At 48.5% G+C, this 22,334-nt stretch overlaps 1 protein-coding gene across 1 annotated transcript in view; it reads left to right on the forward strand.

Moving 5' to 3' along the window:
• Positions 1-369: 369 nt before the first annotated feature.
• Positions 370-22,334, forward strand: part of LOC139745987 (endothelin-converting enzyme 1-like) — a 57,550-nt gene continuing 35,585 nt past the window's right edge. The window contains exons 1-6 of the mRNA XM_071656748.1: positions 370-418; positions 3,664-3,914; positions 8,890-9,051; positions 11,027-11,145; positions 19,188-19,253; positions 19,916-20,077. Coding sequence (XP_071512849.1) covers positions 3,733-3,914; positions 8,890-9,051; positions 11,027-11,145; positions 19,188-19,253; positions 19,916-20,077 — 691 coding nt within the window. The 5' untranslated portion in view covers positions 370-418; positions 3,664-3,732. The remainder of the gene's footprint in view (positions 419-3,663; positions 3,915-8,889; positions 9,052-11,026; positions 11,146-19,187; positions 19,254-19,915; positions 20,078-22,334) is intronic.

The following is a 22,334-nucleotide window of genomic DNA, read 5'->3' on the forward strand; positions in this document are numbered from 1 at the left end:
AGAGAGAGAGAGAGAGAGAGAGAGAGAGAGAGAGAGAGAGAGAGAAAATTACATATACTACGTGTCCTCGTTAAGAACAGATGCTGTTGCTCTTGCACACCTGTATCACAGGTGTTCCCCACCTCGCGGATGCCATGTGATGCCCTACTCTTTTTAAATGTAAACATTTCCACTGACCCCTACATACGACCATTTTCTATGAAAGCTGCACTGACGTCATTCGATAAAGAGGAAAAGAAAATGAAATGCTGCTGAGGTTAGTGTAATTGCAGGGGCAAGGAAAGGGAATAATGGGTCAGGACATGACAGCACTTTGAGCCATCCAGCAGCAATACCTGTGGTAAACAGATGGTCTGGTGGCCATGCATCCAGTCATAGTCTTTCCCTAGTGGTGATCACAGTGGTTGGTGAGGGTTAGGTGTGTTGGTTGACGGGGTTGTTGGTCAGGATAGTAATGCTTGGTGTAGTGGTCTGTGCTGGGGTTTGTAGTGGTAGTGGTGGTGTGTGCTGGGGTTTGTAGTGGTAGTGGTGGTGTGTGCTGGGGTTTGTAGTGGTAGTGGTGGTGGTGCTGGGGTTTGTAGTGGTAGTGGTGGTGGTGCTGGGGTTTGTAGTGGTAGTGGTGGTGTGTGCTGGGGTTTGTAGTGGTAGTGGTGGTGTGTGCTGGGGTTTGTAGTGGTAGTGGTGGTGTGTGCTGGGGTTTGTAGTGGTAGTGGTGTGGTGCTGGGGTTTGTAGTGGTAGTGGTGGTGGTGCTGGGGTTTGTAGTGGTAGTGGTGGTGGTGCTGGGGTTTGTAGTGGTAGTGGTGGTGGTGCTGGGGTTTGTAGTGGTAGTGGTGGTGGTGCTGGGGTTTGTAGTGGTAGTGGTGGTGGTGCTGGGGTTTGTAGTGGTAGTGGTGGTGGTGCTGGGGTTTGTAGTGGTAGTGGTGGTGGTGCTGGGGTTTGTAGTGGTAGTGGTGGTGGTGCTGGGGTTTGTAGTGGTAGTGGTGGTGGTGCTGGGGTTTGTAGTGGTAGTGGTGGTGGTGCTGGGGTTTGTAGTGGTAGTGGTGGTGGTGCTGGGGTTTGTAGTGGTAGTGGTGGTGTGTGCTGGGGTTTGTAGTGGTAGTGGTGGTGTGTGCTGGGGTTTGTAGTGGTAGTGGTGGTGGTGCTGGGGTTTGTAGTGGTAGTGGTGGTGGTGCTGGGGTTTGTAGTGGTAGTGGTGGTGTGTGCTGGGGTTTGTAGTGGTAGTGGTGGTGGTGCTGGGTTTGTAGTGGTAGTGGTGGTGTGTGCTGGGTTTGTAGTGGTAGTGGTGGTGGTGCTGGGGTTTGTAGTGGTAGTGGTGGTGTGTGCTGGGGTTTGTAGTGGTAGTGGTGGTGTGTGCTGGGGTTTGTAGTGGTAGTGGTGGTGTGTGCTGGGGTTTGTAGTGGTAGTGGTGGTGTGTGCTGGGGTTTGTAGTGGTAGTGGTGGTGTGTGCTGGGGTTTGTAGTGGTAGTGGTGGTGTGTGCTGGGGTTTGTAGTGGTAGTGGTGGTGTGTGCTGGGGTTTGTAGTGGTAGTGGTGGTGTGTGCTGGGGTTTGTAGTGGTAGTGGTGGTGTGTGCTGGGGTTTGTAGTGGTAGTGGTGGTGTGTGCTGGGGTTTGTAGTGGTAGTGGTGGTGCTGGGGTTGTAGTGGTAGTGGTGTGGTGCTGGGGTTTGTAGTGGTAGTGGTGGTGTGTGCTGGGGTTTGTAGTGGTAGTGGTGGTGGTGCTGGGGTTTGTAGTGGTAGTGGTGGTGTGCTGGGTTTGTAGTGGTAGTGGTGTGGTGCTGGGGTTTGTAGTGGTAGTGGTGGTGTGTGCTGGGGTTTGTAGTGGTAGTGGTGGTGGTGCTGGGGTTTGTAGTGGTAGTGGTAGTGGGGTGTGTGCTGGGGTTTGTAGTGGTAGTGGTGGTGGTGCTGGGGTTTGTAGTGGTAGTGGTGGTGGTGCTGGGGTTTGTAGTGGTAGTGGTGGTGGTGCTGGGGTTTGTAGTGGTAGTGGTGGTGTGTGCTGGGGTTTGTAGTGGTAGTGGTGGTGTGTGCTGGGGTTTGTAGTGGTAGTGGTGGTGTGTGCTGGGTTTGTAGTGGTAGTGGTGGTGTGTGCTGGGGTTTGTAGTGGTAGTGGTGGTGTGTGCTGGGGTTTGTAGTGGTAGTGGTGGTGGTGCTGGGGTTTGTAGTGGTAGTGGTGGTGGTGCTGGGGTTTGTAGTGGTAGTGGTGGTGTGCTGGGGTTTGTAGTGGTAGTGGTGGTGTGTGCTGGGGTTTGTAGTGGTAGTGGTGGTGTGTGCTGGGGTTTGTAGTGGTAGTGGTGGTGGTGCTGGGTTTGTAGTGGTAGTGGTGGTGTGTGCTGGGGTTTGTAGTGGTAGTGGTGGTGTGTGCTGGGGTTTGTAGTGGTAGTGGTGGTGTGTGCTGGGGTTTGTAGTGGTAGTGGTGGTGGTGCTGGGGTTTGTAGTGGTAGTGGTGGGTGCTGGGGTTTGTAGTGGTAGTGGTGGTGTGTGCTGGGGTTTGTAGTGGTAGTGGTGGTGTGTGCTGGGGTTGTAGTGGTAGTGGTGGTGTGTGCTGGGGTTTGTAGTGGTAGTGGTGGTGTGTGCTGGGGTTTGTAGTGGTAGTGGTGGTGTGTGCTGGGGTTTGTAGTGGTAGTGGTGGTGTGTGCTGGGGTTTGTAGTGGTAGTGGTGGTGTGTGCTGGGGTTTGTAGTGGTAGTGGGGTGTGTGCTGGGGTTTGTAGTGGTAGTGGTGGTGTGTGCTGGGGTTTGTAGTGGTAGTGGTGGTGGTGCTGGGGTTTGTAGTGGTAGTGGTGGTGTGTGCTGGGGTTTGTAGTGGTAGGTGGTGGTGTGTGCTGGGGGTTGTAGTGTAAGTGGTGGTGTGTGCTGGGGTTTGTAGTGGTAGTGGTGGTGGTGCTGGGGTTTGTAGTTGTAGTGGTGGTGTGTGCTGGGGTTTGTAGTGGTAGTGGTGGTGGTGCTGGGGTTTGTAGTGGTAGTGGTGGTGGTGCTGGGGTTTGTAGTGGTAGTGGTGGTGTGTGCTGGGGTTTGTAGTGGTAGTGGTGTGTGCTGGGGTTTGTAGTGGTAGTGGTGGTGTGTGCTGGGGTTTGTAGTGGTAGTGGTGGTGTGTGCTGGGGTTTGTAGTGGTAGTGGTGGTGTGTGCTGGGGTTTGTAGTGGTAGTGAGGGTAGTGGTGGTGAAGGGAGAGATGGTAAGGATAGTGTTGAGAGTAGTGGTAGTGGTGGTGAGGTTAATGATGAGGGTAGTGGTTATGAGGATGGTTTTGGTGAGTGTGATGGTTGTTAGGGTAGTGGTGGTGGAGATGGCGAGTTGTAGTGGTGGGGGTATTGGTGTTGCCGGTACTGGTGGTGAGGGTAGTAGTGGCTATTGGTGGTGAGAGTAGTGGAAATGAGGGTAGTGGTAGTGAGAGTAGTGGCAGTGAGGGTAATGGTGTTCAGGGTAGTGGTGGCGAGGGGAGTGATGATGGTGATGGGGGCATTAATGGGAAGATCGCATGTGGTGAGGGGCATTAGTGAGGGGTAATGGTGGCGTGGTGTGGTGAGGGAGGGGTAGTGGCTGTCGTAGTAAAGGGTCGTGCAAACCTACGTTAAGACGCCATTACCCTCCCGTTTTCTGTGGATGCCGAGCTGAGGCGAGGGATAACTAAACAGAAAAATCCAATTTTTTTTTTTTTGCGACTCATAGTGAAGACGCAGCAGAAGGAGAAGAAGAAGGAGGAGCAGGACTCTCATCCTCCTGCGTCACGAGACATCCATGAATGCCGTCAACAAGTTCCTGCAGCTTGGGGACGCCAGCAGCGACGAACGCCGCCCCATCATGACGCCGCCCACGGAGATGGCGGAGCGGCAGACGCACGGCGCCATCAGCCAACACCACCACCAGAAGCCCCCAGCTGGGGACGGCTCAGCCCCAGCGATGATGACCTACGAGACGCTGTAGGTGTGCCTAGCCCCTCCCGGCTCTTCATAGCCCCTCCTGGGTCCTCTTGGGTCCTCCTGGATTCTCCTAGCCCCTCCTCGGTCCTCTTGGGTCCTCCTGGCTCCTCCAAGCCCCTCCTGGGTCCTAGGTCCTCCTAGGTCCTCCTGGCTTCTCCTAGCCCCTCTTGGGTCCTCCTGGGTCCTCCTAGCCCCTCCTGGGTCCTCTTGGGTCCTCCTGCCTCCTCCTATCCCCTCCTGGGTCATGGATCCTCCTAGGTCCTGGGTCCTCCTGGCTCCTCCTAGCCCCTCCTGGGTCCTGGGTCCTCTTGGGTCCTCCTGCCTCCTCCTATCCCCTCCTGGGTCCTGGGTCCTCCTAGGTCCTGGATCCTCCTGGCTCCTCCTAACCCCTCCTTGGTCCTGGGTCCTCCTAGGTCCTGGGTCCTCCTGGCTCCTCCTAGCCCCTCCTGGGTCCTGGGTCCTCCTAGGTCCTGGGTCCTCCTGGCTCCTCCTAGTTCCTGGGTCCTTCTGGCTCCTCCTAGCCCCTCCTGGATCCTGGGTCCTCCTGGCTCCTCCTAGCCCCTCCTGGATCCTGGGTCCTCCTGGCTCCTCTTATCCCCTCCTGGATCCTGGGTCCTCCTAGGTCCTGGGTCCTCCTGGCTCCTCCTAGCCCCTCCTGGATCCTGAATCCTCCTGGCTCCTCCTAGCCCCTCCTGGATCCTGGGTCCTCCTGGCTCCTCCTAGCCCCTCCTAGATCCTGGGTCCTCCTGGCTCCTCCTATCCCCTCCTGGATCCTGGGTCCTCCTAGGTCCTGGGTCCTCCTGGCTCCTCCTAGCCCCTCCTGGATCCTGAATCCTCCTGGCTCCTCCTAGCCCCTCCTGGATCCTGGGTCCTCCTGGCTCCTCCTAGCCCCTCCTGGATCCTGGGTCCTCCTGACTCCTCCTATCCCCTCCTGGGTCCTGGGTCCTCCTGGATCCTGGGTCCTCCTGCCTCCTCCTAGCCCCTCCTAGGTCTTGGGTCCTCCTGGTCATATGGCTGGCAGGGGCAGGTGCTGGTGTGCCTCTGCTCACATTACATACCCTTCTTATCACTACTGTATCTACTTCTACTTACACTACTACTACTACTACTACTACTACTACTACTACTACGACTACTACTACTACTGCTACTACTACCACTACTACTACTACCACTACTACTACTACTACCACTACTACTACCACTACTACTACCACTCCTAATGCTAAAATAGTACCCCAAAAGTATGATATATTTTTGATCTTGTTTACGACTGCTTGAATGAGCGACTCTCTCTCTCTCTCTCTCTCTCTCTCTCTCTCTCTCTCTCCTTGAGCTCCAGACTTTGGTGATGGTGGTGATGGAAGCCAGACTTTGGTGATGGTGGTGATGGAAGCCAGACTTTGGTGATGGTGGTGATGGAAGCCAGACTTTGGTGATGGTGGTGATGGAAGCCAGACTTTGGTGATGGTGGTGATGGAAGCCAGATATTGGTGATGGTGGTGATGGAAGCCAGATATTGGTGATGGTGGTGATGGAAGCCAGACTTTGGTGATGGTGGTGATGGAAGCCAGACTTTGGTGATGGTGGTGATGGTGGTGATGGTGGTGATGGTGGTGATGGAAGCCAGACTTTGGTGATGGTGGTGATGGAAGCCAGATATTGGTGATGGTGGTGATGGAAGCCAGACTTTGGTGATGGTGGTGATGGAAGCCAGACTTTGGTGATGGTGGTGATGGAAGCCAGATATTGGTGATGGTGGTGATGGTGGTGATGGTGGTGATGGTGGTGATGGAAGCTGATTTTTTCCTCCTGTTCCGCGTTCCTTGTTCCTCTCTTGCTGCCTCGTCATCATCTGAGGTATGGTCTCGACGATGGTCTCGACGATGGTCTCGACGATGGTCTCGATGATGGCCTCGACGATGGCCTCGACGATGGCCTCGACGATGGCCTCGATGATGGCCTCGACGATGGTCTCGATGATGGCCTCGACGATAGCTGTGGTGGAACCAGCTCCCGAAGGAGAGAGGACATTCAGGTGGTCTCAGGTGTGACTTCCACAATCAGGTGGCCTCAGGTGTGAATGGCACAATCAGGTGGCCTCAGATGTGAATGGCACAATCAGGTGGCCTCAGATGTGAATGGCACAATCAGGTGGCCTCAGGTGTGAGTGGTACAATTAGCCAGCCTCAGGTGTGTCTCACAATACCTGAACGTCTTACAGCTTCAGCTTAACATAGTATAGATAAGCACGACACTGATAAAGATGATAAGCCAAGCTTGGGTATAAATCCCTCTTGATCTACACGTCTTAATGATGATAAGGACTTAGGTGTAATAATAATGTCAGGAGCCAAGTAAGCATTGCAGAGGAGGAGGGGAAGCAAGAATGAAGTAAATGCTTGGAGTGAATTCATTAGTGTGTGTGTGTGTGTGTGTGTGTGTGTGTGTGTCCCCACCTTGAAAACTGTGTCAGTTCAGTTTTCAACTCAAGAATGGAGCTGGTGCAGCGGCGCGCAACGAAAATGATTCTCAAGCCGAGAAACATGAGAGCGGGACGACTCAAACTTTCCCCAGCTTACGAGGGAGAAGTTTAAAGAGTTGATCTAACGCAGGGATTCAAATATTCTATCACAGACTTGGATATTCCCACCGAATTACCTCACTAACTTCTAAGTTCCTGAGTTTCTGTTGATGTTCGAATTTCTTTGTGTTATTACCTTTGCCAAAGAGAGCTTCGACAGCGTCTGGCATGCTGATGGTGTACATGATGATGTCTGGCACAATAGGGGTAGCCCTGGTTCAGTCCACTGACGGCACGTCGACCCCAGTATACCACATCGTTCCAATTCACTCGATTCCATGCACGCCTCTCACCCTCCTGTATGTTCAAGGCCTCAATTGCTCACAGTCTTTTTCACTTCATCCTTCCACCTCCAATTTGGCCTCCCGCTTCTCCTCGTTCCCTTCCACCTCTGACACATATTATCCTCTTGGTCAATCTTTCCTCACTCATCCTCTCCATGTGACCAAACCATTTCAAAACACCCTGATCTGCCAACATCATTCTTTTCATGACCACACATCTCACCCTTTCATGGCTTACTGGATCAAACCACCTCACATCACGTCCTCAAACATCTCATTTCCAACACAGCCACCTTCCTCCTCCGCACAACCAGGATGATATACAGTGACAGAAGGCCAGGATGATGTCTGATATATTGTGGGAACGAGAGGGTCATATGTCTCACATGATGAAGAGGGTGGGAATCCTGGAATGATCAATGGTGTGATATCCTCTAGACACAAAATGTTAAGGCTTCTGTCGAGTTGTATTTGCACACATCCTCAACACTTGTGGGGAAAATAGCATCAAGTCTTTGAACCCTACGCGAGTTCAAACCCATTAGTATTTTGTAGACTTTTATGTATTTCTAACTGCTATCTAAGATTTTCAGCCAGTTTACCACCTCATATTAGTGCGTGTGTGTGTGTGTGTGTGTGTGTGTGTGTGTGTGTGTGAGTGTGTGTGTGAGTGTGAGTGTGTGTGTGTAAAGGGAGGGAGTTCTACACTCGTGGGTCCACCAGCTATTGGACGTCGTCCACTATCAAATGACTTTCTAAACTTCTATATATATTGTTTGCTCTCAACAGTTTCATCTGGCAGCTTATCTGTTCCACAACTCTTGAAACTTTACTCAAAACTTTTCTCATAATCTAAAGAAAGTTTCTCATAATCTGTAGAAAGTTTTTCATAATCTATAGAAAGTTTCTCAAACTGCTGTATGATCCATTACATTATGAATTCTCTCTGCTTTGGATTACAGTGTGAGAGTGATTGCAGCTTCTGCATAAGAACTAGGGGTCCTCACTGCCTTACATACAGACATTTCAGTTAGCAGCTAATTTCATGTTAGCGTAAACTTCACTGCGTCAATGAATATTTGTTGCCAGACTTGGCCAGGTCCGCTGGGATGGGGGTTCAGTTTCATACTGACAATTACAAGTGCCTGTATCACATCACCGGCCAAGATGGCCTACCCCGTCTCTCATGTTCTGCTTTCCAGATATCTACTAACCTTTTCCCGAGTCATTCATTTCATTCAGTTTTGTCCATTATTGTTCGTCCACGTCCTCCCTATAAGCTAGCGCAATCCTCCTTCCTCACTTATTCAATGACTTAAGCATCATCAGCGAACACGTTAAGGCAAGTGTTCACTCGTCAGGTGAATCACTTACAAATACACGAAGAATAGAAATAAACAGATGACACAAACTGGTTACCTCCTCCCCGGTCCATTTCGAAAATGCTTCCCTACACTAAGCTAATCTTCCATCTACTGAGGGAATGCATCCCTTATTCCTACCTGTGGCTCTACGTTCTCAGTGAACTTCCGATGGGGCACAGTGTCAAAGGCTTTCCATCGGTCCATCTTTCTGGTTTGAGCTGGAGGTCACCTTCCACAGATCACCTTCCGCAGGCAACTGTCCCAAGTGGAGGTCGACCTTGACCACTTAGTCTTCTCAATCACAAGTCGTTCTCCCAGCCTACCCAGGCCAGTGGAGGTCGTCAGTCCTCTTCCCTACATCTCTGTTCTACCTTCGTTCGAGCTACGCTTAGGAAAGTACCTTGCTGTAGGGGTAGACTTTCATTCAGATATATGTACATATTGACCCTAATGGTCATCCCAGTTTCCAACAGTCCTTTACACATCAATCACGAGCATTTTCTAATTCGATATATGATACAGAGGATTCTTGACCAATGGTAATTGTTGTGATTCACTTGTTTCTCCTAGTCTTTCTGTACGTCCATTTACACATTCCATTGCCGCACATCGCCGTAGGTAGTGGCTGTGTGTACCAGTGTGACTGGTGTATGTGGTCCTTGTTGAGGTACTGAGAGACTGTATATGTGTCACTATCTCTCCTTATCTCTCACTTGTTCACGACGATGCGGGTCTCTCCCCAGCTCCGAGGCGAGGCTCCAAGACCCCGGCGGAGGGTACGTGGGTCCCGCAGGGCTTCCAGAGGTGGCCTGTCACCCTGAGGACGGACCCAGTTCTACAGCTCACCATCCAGATGGCAGCCAGACAGGGCGCACCCCGGAGAACACGACAGCGAGGTGGTTCTGGTGAGTAGCGTATCCCGCGTCTCGTGTTGCGTCACGTGTTGCAACGCTCAGTGTTCAGGTGAAGTGTCGCAGTTACGACACAGCGTCGGTACGCATGTCTGGCCCAGCCACAACCCTTGGAACGTTACGACACAGCGTCGGTACGCATGTCTGGCCAGCCACAACCCTTGGAACGTTACGACATAGTGTCGGCACGCATGTCTGGCCCCCCTGGCCCCTGAAATGTGACTGCACCGAGTCACTATGCATGTCTGGACCAGCCACGACACCTGGGACCTGGCCCGGGACATTGTCCAGGGACATTGTCCAGGGCGGGTCATGACTCACACGTCACCTGTGGTCATTTGAGATGATCAGCTCATTATTAAAACGGGTCAAAAGAAACCTATTGACTTTCAACTTAAGTCTTGAGAAAAGAGTATTCACGTCCGTCCCCCATATAGCACACAGATTACTGCTCCCATATACATACCTATGCATTTCAACGTATACATATCTATACATACACAGACATATACATATATACACATGTACATGATTCATACTTGTTAACCTTATTAATTTCCGTCGCCATTCCGCCACACATGAAATAACAACCCCCTCCCCCCGCACGTGCGCGAGGTAGCGCTAGGAAAAGACAACAAAGGCCACATTCGCTCACACTCAGTCTTTAGCTGTCATGTAATAATGCACCGAAACCACAGTTCCCTTTCCACATCCAGGCCCCACAAAACTTTCCATGGTTTACCCCTGACGCTTCACATGCCCAGGTTCAATCCATTGACAGCACGTCGACCCCGGTATACCACATCGTTCCAATTCACTCTATTCCTTGCACGCCTTTCACCCTCCTGCATGTTCAGGCCCCGATCACTCAAAATCTTTTTCACTCCATCCTTCCACCTCCAATTTGGTCTCCCATTTCTTGTTTCCTCCACCTCTGACACATACATCCTCTTTGTCAATCTTTCCTCACTCATTCTCTCCATATGGGCAAACCATTTCAAAACACCCTCTTCTGCTCTCTCAACCACACTCTTTTTATTACCACACATCTCTCTTACCCTATTGTTACTTAATCGATCAAACCACCTCACACCACATGTTGTCCTCAAACATCTCATTTCCAAAACATCCACCCTCCTTCGCACAACCCTATCTATTGCCCATGCCTCGCAACCATATAACATTGTTGGAACTACTGTTCCTTCAAACATACCTATTTTTGCTTTCCGAGATAATGTTCTCACCTTCCACACATTTTTCAACACTCTTAGAACTTTCGTCCTCTCCCCCACCCTGTGACTCACTTCCGCTTCTATGGTTCCATCCGCAGCTAAATCCACTCCCAGATATCTAAAACACTTCACTTCCTCCAGTTTTTCTCCATTCAAACTTACCTCCCTATTGACTTGACCCTCAACCCCACTGAACCTAATAACCTTGCTCTTATTCACATTTACTCTCAGCTTTCTTCTTTGCACACACTTTACCAAACTCAGTCACCAGCTTCTGCAGTTTCTCACACGAATCAGCCACCAGCGCTGTATTATCGGTGAATAACAACTGACTCACTTCCCAAGCTCTCTCATCCACAACAGACTGCATACTTGCCTCTCTCTCCAAAACTCTTGCATTCACCTCCCTAATAACCCCATCCATAAACAAATTAAACAACCATGGAGACATCACACACCCCTGCAGCAAACCAACATTCACTGAGAGTCAATCACTTTCCTCTCTTCCTACACGTGCACATGCCTTACATCCTTGATAAAAACTTTTCACTGCTTCTAGCAACTTGCCTCCTACACCATATATTCTTAATACCTTCCACAGAGCATCTCTATCTACTCTATCATACGCCTTCTCCAGATCCATAAATGCTACATACAAATCCATTTGTTTTTCTAAGTATTTCTCACATACATTCTTCATAGCAAACACCTGATCCACACATCCCCGTTTCCCGCAGGAGGCAAGTGGGTGGCAGGTGTTGCGACAAGAGGACAGAACATGAGCCGGGGCTGCTGATGCTGCTGGCCCTCCTCCTGCTGCTGGTGGTGGCCGTCCTGTGCCTCATCGTCACGTCAGGTGGGTGCTCCAGCCCCTCATCGTCCCTCCCACGGCAGGGGCGGGGAGTCACTCAGTCGACCGTGGGGCGGAGTGTGTGTCTAGATGGAGGAGCAAGAAGTGTGTGTGTGTGTGTGTGTGTGTGTGTGTGTGTGTGTGTGTTTCATGAATATGCTCTAATATATCCTCTTTCACTATCAGTTAATCAATATTGCACTTGATATAACTCCACATCAAAGATTAGCAGCAAAATGTAAGTTCCTTGTTGTACATCAGCGGAAAGAAAACTGAATGAATGGCTTCAAACAAAGCCAAGCCTCAGGTCGGTTGGACGTGACAAGTGGCGTGTCACAGGGATCAGGCTTCACCGGGACCAGTTCTCTTAGAAATACGTCAAGGGTGTTGGCAATGGGCAATGCAGTGTCACCAGTGGCAGACGGTGCAACGCTGGGAAGCAGAGCTACATCGGAAGATGAAAGTTACAGGTACAAGTTGACATATTTGATAGATCGGGTTCACAAGTGGCGAATGGAATTATATATCGATTTGGAGACTCATACTCGTCCGTAGAGAGAAAACGGAAAGTCAAGCTACAGTATGAACTATGTTGTACTACATTACGTAACTGGGGATAAAATGCTCCAAGTTTTTACGTCTCCAATGACCTAATGCCACGTACGCCGTGTTGACAAGCAGTGAGAAAGGTGAACAGAATCTTAAGGAAGTCGAATATAAGTCTATTGAAATATTTCTGTGGTGTCATTTGATGCGTCCCCAGTTAACTGTTGAGGTAACTGTTTACTTTTGGTCGTGTTACTTGAAGACAAAAAGAAATGCAGTAACAAGTTACTTAGATGATTCTTGGATTCAGAAACAATATCTGTGAAAAGTCAGGTACTTGAAATTTGCTTATTCAACTTCGAAGAGAGGCTGGTTAAGAGGGGGATTTCGTACCAGTGTTCGGTTTACTAACGGCTCTGACAGTCTTGATTGCTCCAGCTGTCTAATTGTAGCTTAGTTTAATATCATTCATAGCAAAGGCCTCGTACGAAAAGGGAATGTAAATGTTTAGGAAAGTGAGAGTTAGGAAGAGTTTCGTAGACTTTGGAGTGATGGGGCGATAATGGGAGGGGGCTAGAGCAAACTTCTTTGTTAGAGATGGGTTTCATACAGCAGCCAGAGAACTGAAAAAAAAGGAGAGAGAGAGAGAGAGAGAGAGAGAGAGAGAGAGAGAGAGAGAGAGAGAGACTGTGATACGCAAAGCAGATAAAAATCAAACACCCACGTCATCGTCAACAAAGAAAGCTACAAACACACAAGCTTGACAACAAACTGGACGACGATACAAGACTCAAAGACATTCCCACGAGTCTCCCACACAACGACCCAGCTGAACAGGCTCAGAGGCTCCGCCAAGGTAGTCAGAGCGAACACCAACCTCACACCCGTCGCAGGACACCACACACACCTGGATACATATATGGCAACGTCAATACACACATACCTACGTTCTTACAGACGCCACCATCAGCACCCTCTGTGAGAAAGTACACCGCCACCCAGAACTACACCCGCTAAGTGTCCCCACACACCGCGCTACACCGACTTCTGAAAGCCTGCACCACACAGGCCTCACCCCGACACACAGACGGCACCATAGACTACCAGATGGAGGGAGCGGCCATGGGCTCGCCATTTAGGGGCACTTCTGCATTATTCTACATATGCCACCTTGACCATAACTACGCCCACCTACATACTGCAAATACGTCGATGGCATTTACACAGTCGCCAGAGATGAAATACACACCTCAACCATCTTGAGACAGCGAAGATGAAACACACACCTCAACCATCTTGAGACAGCGAAGATGAAACACGCACCTCAACCATCTTGAGACAGCGAAGATGAAACACACACCTCAACCATCTTGAGACAGCGAAGATGAAACACACACCTCAACCATCTTGAGACAGCGAAGATGAAACACACACCTCAACCATCTTGAGACAGCGAAGATGAAACACACACCTCAACCATCTTGAGACAGCGAAGATGTAACACACACCTCAGCCATCTTGAGACAGCGATGGAAGATAACTCTGTTCTGAAATTAATTCATGAACAGAGCGTCAACAACAAGATGCCATTCTTAGATGCCATGGTGAATGGCAACGGTGAATGGCAACTCTGGTGGCTGCTTAAAATCCATTCACAAGAAACCAGCAGACCTCAGCAGATGTATACACACAAGTTGTGATTGTCCTCAACATCCAAACCTGGAGTCACCAACGCAATGTGACACTAAGCTCACAAGACTGACATCGAACTGGCATGACTGACATCGAACTGGCACATCTTCCACAGAGAAACACAGTGCATCAAACAGACCGTCATCAACAGCAGCTACAAGAATACTTGACTTCGACAGAAAACTGAAATACGTCATGACAGACCAACTTAGAGCCACAGAAACTCCAAACAACACAATAACAACGCACAATATAAATAACACTGAAACCAGATGTCAACTGCCTACAAGACATGATCGTGTGCTACGAGGCTTCGTGACAACGTAGTATACAAACTGGTACGACAACAAGGAGACTATGGATACTACTACTACATGCTCTAGCATCACACAACAGCCAATGAGCACACAGCGCGACATAGTCATCCACATAATAGTTATTACCCAGCCTCATCCGGCTACCCGTAATCATTCCCACCCACTAGCCTTACCCCTCCACACGCCAGTGAGGATAATCTGATACATTCAAATTAACACGTCGAGAGAAACCTGTGGGTTGTCTTGCACAACTTCGCCCTAGTCATGTTAAGCGAGATACGAGAAAACTTGGAAAACATTAGAAAAAAGTTTATTTGATTATATATATATATATATATATATATATATATATATATATATATATATATATATATATATATATCATATTTTGTCGCTGTCTCCCGTGTTAGCGAGGTAGCGCAAGGAAACAGACGAAAGAGTGGCCCAACCCTCCCACATACACTACCACACACGCACATATACATACCTATACATTTCAACGTATACATATATATACATACACAGACATATGCATATATACACATGTACATAGTTCATACTTTCTGCCTTTATTCATTCCCGTCGCCACCCTGCCGCACATAAAAAGACAACCCCCTCCCCCCGTATGCGTGCGAGGTAGCGCTAGGAGAAGACAACAAAGGCCCCATTCGTTCACACTCAGTCTCTAGCTGTCATGTATAATGCACCAAAACCACAGCTCCCTTTCCACATCCAGGCCCCACAAAAACTTTCCATGGTTTACACCAGACGCTTCACATGCTCTGTTTCCGTCCATTGACAGCACGTCGACCCCGGTATACCACATCGATCCAATTCACTCTCTTCCTTGAACGCCTTTCATCCTCATGCATGTTCAGGCCCCGATCGCTCAAAATCTTTTTCACTACATATTTCCACCTATTTGGTCTCCCAATTCTCGTTCCCTCCAGCTCTGACACATATATCCTCTTTCTCAATCTTTCCGCACTCATTCTCTCCATGTGACCAAACCATTTCAAAACACCCTCTTCTGCTCTCTCAACCACACTCTTTTTACTACCAAACACCTCATACCCTATTATTACTTACCCGATCAAACCACCTCACACCACATATTGTCCTGAAACATCTCATTTCCAACACATCCACCCTCCTCCGCACAACTCTATCTATAGCCCACGCCTCGCAACCATATAACATTGTTGGAGCCACTATTCCTTCAAACGTACCCATTGTGCTTTCCGAGATAATGTTCTCGCCTTCCACACATTCTTCAACGCTCCCAGAACGTTTGCCCCCTCCCCCACCCTGTGACTCACTCCCGCTCCCATGGTTCCATCCGCTGCCAAATCCACTCCCAGATATCTAAAACACTTCACTTCCTCCAATTTTACTCCATTCATACTTACCTCCCAGTTGACTTGTCCCTCAACCTTGCTGTACTTAAATATCTTGCTCTTATTCACATTTACTCTCAGCTTTCTTCTTTCACACACTTCACCAAACTCAGGCACCAGTTTCTGCAGTTTCTCACCCGAAACAGCCAGCAGCGCTGTATCATCAGCGAACAACAACTGACTCACTTCCCAAGCTCTCTTATCCACAACAGACTGCATACTTGCCCCTCTCTCCAAAACTCTTGCATTCACCTCCCTAACCACCCCATCCATAAACAAATTAAACAACCATGAAGACCTCACGCACCCCTGCAGCAAACCGACATTTACTGAGAACCAATCACTGTCCTCTCTTCTTACTCGTACACATGCCTTACATCCCTGATAAAAACTTTTCACTGCATCTAACAACTTGCCTTCTACACCATATATTCTAAATGCCTTCCACAGAGCATCTCTATCAACTCTATCATATGCCTTCTCCAGATCCATAAATGCTACATACAAATCTATTTGCTTTTCTAAGTATTTCTCATATACATTCTTGATAGCAAACACCTGATCCACACATCCTCTACCACTTTTGGAACTATACTGCTCTTCCCCAATCTGATGCTCTGTACATGCCTTCACCCTCTCAATCAATACCCTCCCATACAATTTTCCAGGAATACTCACAAACTTATACCTCTGTAATTTGAGTACTCACCTTTATCCCCTTTGCCTTTGTACAATGGCACTATGCATGCATTCCGCCAATCCTCGGGCACCTCACCATGAGTCATACATACATTAAATATCCTTACCAACCAGTCAACAACACAGTCACCCCCTTTTTTAATAAATTCCACTGCAATACCATCCAAACTCGCTGCCTTGCCGGCTTTCATCTTCCGCAATGCTTTTCCTACCCCTTCTCTGTTTGCCAAATCATTCTCCCTAACCCTCTCACTTCGCACACCACCTCGACCAAAACACCCTATATCTGCCACTCTATCATCTAACACATTCAACAAACCTTCAAAATACTCACTCCATCTCCTCCTCACATTACCACTACTTGTTATCACCTCTCCATTAACCCCCTTCACTAAAGTTCTCATTTGTTCTCTTGTCTTACGCACTTTATTTACCTCCCTCCAAAACAACTTTTTATGCTCCCTAACATCTAATGATACTCTCTCACCCCAACTCTCATTTGCCCTCTTTTTCACCTCTTGCATCTTTCTCTTGACCTCCTGCCTCTTTCTTTTATACATCTCCGAAGTCATTTGCACTATTTCCCCGCAAAACTCGTCCAGATGCCTTTCTCTTCTCTTTCATTAATAATCTTACCTCTTCATCCCACCACTCGCTACCCTTTCTAATCTGCCCACCTCCCATGCTTCTCATGCCACAAGCATCTTTTGCACAAGCCATCACTGCTTCCCTAAATGCATCCCATTCCTCCCCAACTCCCCTTACGTCTTTTGCTCTTACCTTTTCTCGTTCTGCAATCACTCTCCTGGTCCCTTCTCACACAAGTCTCCTTCCCAAGCTCACTTACTCTCACCACTTTTTTCACTCCAACATTCTCTCTTCTTTTCTGAAAACCTCTACAAATCTTCACCTTCGCCTCCAGAAGATAATGATCAGACATCCCTCCAGTTGCACCTCTCAGCACATTAACATCCAAAAGTCTCTCTTTCGCGCGCCTATCAATTAACACATAATCCAATAACGCTCTCTGGCCATCTCTCCTACTTACATACGTATACTTATGTATATCTCTCTTTTTAAAGCAGGTATTCCCAATCACCAGCCCTTTTTCAGCACATAAATCTACAAGATCCTCACCATTTCCATTTACAACACTGAACACCGTGTCACATTATTCACCTTTGCATTCAAATCACCTGTCACCATAACCCGGTCTCGTGCATCAAAACTACTAACACACTCAGCTGCTCCCAAAACACTTGCCTCTCATGATCTTTCTTCTCATGCCCAGGTGCATATGCACCAATTATCACCCATTTCTCTCCATCCACTTTCAGTTTTACCCATATCAATCTAGAGTTTGCTTCCTTACATTCTATTACATACTCCTACCACTCCTGTTTCAGGAGTAGTGCTACCCCTTCTCTTGCTCTTGTCCTCTCACTAACCCCTGACTTTATTCCCAAAGCATTCCCAAACCACTCTTCCCCTTTACCCTTGAGCTTCGTTTCACTCAGAGCCAAAACACCCAGGTTACTTTCCTCAAACATACTACCTATCTCTCCTTTTTTCTCATCTTGGTTATATCCACACACGTTTAGACACCCCAATCTGAGCCTTCGAGGAGGATGAGCACTCCCCGCGTGACTCCTGTTTCCCCGTTTAGAAAGTTAAGATTCAAGGAGGGGAGGGTTTCCTGCCCCATGCTCCCGTCCCCTTTAGTCGCCTTCTACGACACGTGAGGAATGCACAGGTCAGAAAGTTTCTTCTTCTCAGGAAACAAAGCGAAGTATTGCACTTACCAGCTTGGATCACCGTTCCGGTATTTTCTATCCTAGCTGAACTTGTCATCGTCAGAGCTGAGTGGTCTGGCTGGATACACGGCTTTCCCTTGATTCTTCAAACCCACAAGGATAAGTTTGCTGGGTTATAGAGAGTATCTCAAAGACTAATTCTTGTCTCTCTTGTACATCTATGTTAGCGGTGGAGTTGTGAGCTGAATTCAGCTTTCAAATCGACAGTAAATCACAGATTGTCAACTCTACACTGTCACGAACCGAGCTGCGCAGAGAACTCGGTTCGTTGTTTACATCATGAGGGAGGGTCGGGGCTGATGGCAGGCAGCCTCCATCTTCTTGTCACACTGTCCAGTCACACACTACGGCCCCGCTGCCCACGACACCACTGGATGAACGTGTGGACGAGATGAGGCGCGTGATAAACTCCTCGTTAACTACTGAAACAGCGATTAACCTGGAGCGATAGGTGGACGTATGTCAGGCGATTTGAGGCCATTTCTGACGGTTTATTGTCATTCAAACGTAGATAAACACTCCATGAATATTGCAGGAGTAAATACAATGCTTCTAATACTCACTAGGAGAGTGCATGTTATTCATATAATACATACTTGATGAGTAGATGTATGTATACACTGTGGAGTATTATCATACGTATGGTATTGACTGGGGAGTGGAGATTATTGATGACAATGGTGCTATACGTGCAAAAAAAAGTTTATATGAAAAAGGTTTTAAATGACTGGAAAACAGAAATATTATTTCTTTAAACATACAGTTATCGAGCGTTCGTTTGATTCGATGCTAAAGTTACGGTTCTGAACATTCTATGGCCCAAGCGCACTCGACTAGGCTTTTAAAAAGACGGCTTATAATACTTAACATATCACATAAGACTAAACTGTTTACTTGCTTAGCTGTACACTGGTTCATGGATGGTTTACGTGGTCCACTATGGTAGGTATTGTTAAATCTGTCTTTACGACCACTAGTTGGTGCAAGGTGATTGTGGTACGGACAACAGTCCCTGGAGAGGTTTTTTAAGGGTAAGTAGGTCTTGGTGACGGGGGTGTATCAGCAGTTTACTGTCACGCTGCCGTGTGTGAGGTGCCGGAGTTGGTCGGAAAAGGTGGACAGGTTTAGTACGATGAAGGCCTCTTGGTAGGTGGTGTAAGGTGGGCCCAGGATGATCTGTACGGTTTTTTCTCCACTCTTTCCAGCCGGCATCTCTGTTCAGCCGTGAGGGAGAAGAGCCAGGCTGGGTAAGCGTAAGTGAGCTTAGTTAGAATGAAGATGGTACAGACATTCCTGGGCTCAGATGGTGGGCCGCCGAGTGATCTCACTCAGAAGAGAACGTAGAGACGGTATGAAAATTTGTTTACAGTGCTTACATGACTCTTCCACGTTAAACCGTCGTCTGCAGTAACGCCAGGAAGCTTGATGTCTCTGGCTACACTGGAAGACGTCAGGGCCTGGTCACGGGGCCAGGATGTCTACGCCCAAATTGATGTGCATCAACACGGTGTGTATGTGTGTGTGTGTGTGTGTGTGTGTGTAACCAGTACATAAGGTGTTTACAATGTGATCATCCCACACAGGTGTTTGGTCGGCCACAGATGTCACGTCCCAGACTACGTGCACCACCGCTGCGTGTGCTGAAGCAGGTGAGACCTCACACACACACATACCTCGTTGCCTACACAGAGGCAGGTCAGCCCAGTTATTGATGAACTTCCTCAGCAACATCCCTCACCCTCCCTCGTGTCACTCCTGCACCACCTCGTCATTCATAACACTCCGTCGTCTTCCACATCGGGTTCGCCTCGAGAGCTGTGGTTCATCCTCAGAAACTCGGTCACACAAAGTACTTAATCTTCAGTCACAAAAAGTTATCCACCACATCGCTGGGACACATCAACAACACCAGGACACTCCTTCCACACCAGGTCCTCCCCACAATACACCTTCTGCAGCACCAGGGCACGTATACAATGCTACGCCATCATTAAGTCATCTGCAACACATGGTCATCCATCAGAATGTCAGGTCACACTACAGGACACTAGGTTATTCCTAGAACATCAGGTTAACCCACATGACACGAGGTCACCCCCCACAATTCATGCCCTGAAGCACCAGGTCAAACTCATGCACAAGAGGTCACTTCTCATACCATCATGGGTTACCACACTGGACAGTCAAATCTCAGCACCTGACCGTACCACCATCGCGCCATCTCCATAGCACTAAGTCAACCCAAAGACCATGTCTTGCCCTAGCAACACAGGGCGACTAGCTAAACCCTGAACTTGAAGTCTCTCGGCAGCAAGTGACATCCTGAGGTCACTGAACGAGGAGGTGGAGCCGTGTGAGGACTTCGCAGAGTTCGCGTGTGGGGGCTGGAGGCGAGGACACTCCATCCCAGAAGGAAAGTTTCAGTGGACAGTCTTCAGCGCCCTTGATGAACACTTACGTCAGACTCTTAAGGGTAAGAGATGTCTCCTTGTTGTTCATCATGAACACCACTGTTCTGCGTACCACCATCACAACCACTACCACTATCTCGGCTACCACACCGTCTATAGCTGGTGTGGTAGCCGAGGTAGTCATCACTACTACCATTACCAACCACCAAAACCCTAGTCAATCACTAGTACCCTTACCGCCACATTCCTCCAACACAACTACCACTATTCCAGCTATTACTATCAACACTACCAGTCTCTCTCTCTCCCTCCTACCACCACTACCACTCTCTAGGCTTCATACATCTCCACCACCACCATCCCAACTACCACTTAGTGTACCTCAAAGAGCATCTTCGTTATCGTCAAGTCCCCTCCAGAACCCTCTGGCCAGACGTGAGTGGAGATGGAAATGTCTTCCGATTGGAGACTCTGCCCATTCCTGTGACGTGGACCACAAGCAACTCCCACAGGTGAATCAAAGTACCATTTACTGATTACCTGTTGGTCCCACCAGCTGTGCAGTAATTCACTGTTGACGACACACGTCTGTGGTGCTCCTCTACCATCAACTGTGGCAGTGTTGGTCCCACTCGTCTGTGGTGCTCCTCTACCATCAACTGTGGCAGTGTTGGTCCCACTCGTCTGTGGTGCTCCTCTACCATCAACTGTGGTAGTGTTGATCCCACTCGTCTGTGGTGCTCCTCTACCATCAACTGTGGCAGTGTTGGTCCCACTCGTCTGTGGTGCTCCTCTACCATCAACTGTGGCTTACAAAGCCTAAATTACCTGATCACATACTTACATGACAGGCTGGTGGAGAATTCGTCTCTTCACAATTACGATACTTCGAAGTAAACTAATGACGCATCAATAGCGGGAATACCCCAGTGAACCATGTGATGAAATGACGCGACATTCTCATCACCTGGTGATGGATTATAAAGCCTAGGTCACATACATCCACACAACTTCATATATATCTAAACCTACAGATGTCTGACGTTAAACTGGTTTAAGAGTTTACTTTAAAGCCCCTCTGGCGACATTACAGTGGCGTGGCGGCCTCGAAAAATCAGTCTTCCTCAGCCTCCACCGATTCTCTCAACACCTCTTCACAAACGAGCAAATCTTTTGGCCTCCTCCTTGTGTCGCAAGCCAATTTGAACTACTGAAGGTGTGGGCGACGGAGGACGTATACCTAATTTACTTCTCAAAGGAAGTACGAGGAGGTCCTGTGTCTACCTGTACTAAGGTAACAAGGAGGACTTAAGTCTCTTGCCGTGCAATGACTGGCGGTCCTGGTGACGGACAGCGCCTACGACTGTACCTTGAGCCACCTGATGTAGGGAATGACTTTACCTTATACAACGTCGTTCAGTACGTTGCCTTATACAACGTCGTCCATTACGTTGCCTTATACAACGTCGTCCAGTACGTTGCCTTATACAACGTCGTCCAGTACGTTGCCTTATACAACGTTATCCAGTACACTACCTTATACAACGTCGTCCAGTACGTTGCCTTATACAACGTTGTCCAGTACGTTGCCTTATGCCACGTCGTCCAGTACGTTGCCTTATACAAAGTCGTCCAGTACGTTGCCTTATACAACGTCGTCCAGTACGTTGCCTTATACAACGTCGTCCAGTACGTTGCCTTATACAACGTCGTCCAGTACGTTGCCTTATACAACGTCGTCCAGTACGTTGCCTTATACAACGTCGTCCAGTACGTTGCCTTATACAACGTTGTCCAGTACGCTGTCTTATACAACTTGTCCAGTACGCTGCCTTATACAACAATGTCTAGTACGTTGCCTTATACAAAGTCGTCTAGTACGTTGCCTTATACAAAGTCGTCTAGTACGTTGCCTTATACAAAGTCGTCTAGTACGTTGCCTTATACAAAGTCGTCTAGTACGTTGCCTTATGCAACGTTGTCGAGTACGTTGCCTTATACAACGTCGTCCAGTACGTTGCCTTATACCACGTTGTTCAGTACGCTGCCTTATACCATGTTGTACAGTACGCTGCCTTATACCACGTTGTTCAGTACGTTGCCTTATACCATGTTGTACAGAAAGTTGCCTTATACCACGTTTTACGGTCCACTGCTTATACCATGTCATACGATACCCTCCCTTATTACAAGCAATACAGGACACTGCCTTATACCACGTTTTGCAATCCACTGCCTTATACCACGCTACATAGTCCACTGCAATGACATAATGCCACTTGCTAAGGGCTGGCTAGCGCGTAGCGCTCACCGGCCTCT

This window comes from Panulirus ornatus, chromosome 63 (genome assembly GCF_036320965.1).
Source record: "Panulirus ornatus isolate Po-2019 chromosome 63, ASM3632096v1, whole genome shotgun sequence".
In the NCBI taxonomy this organism is placed as follows: Eukaryota; Metazoa; Arthropoda; class Malacostraca; order Decapoda; family Palinuridae; genus Panulirus; species Panulirus ornatus.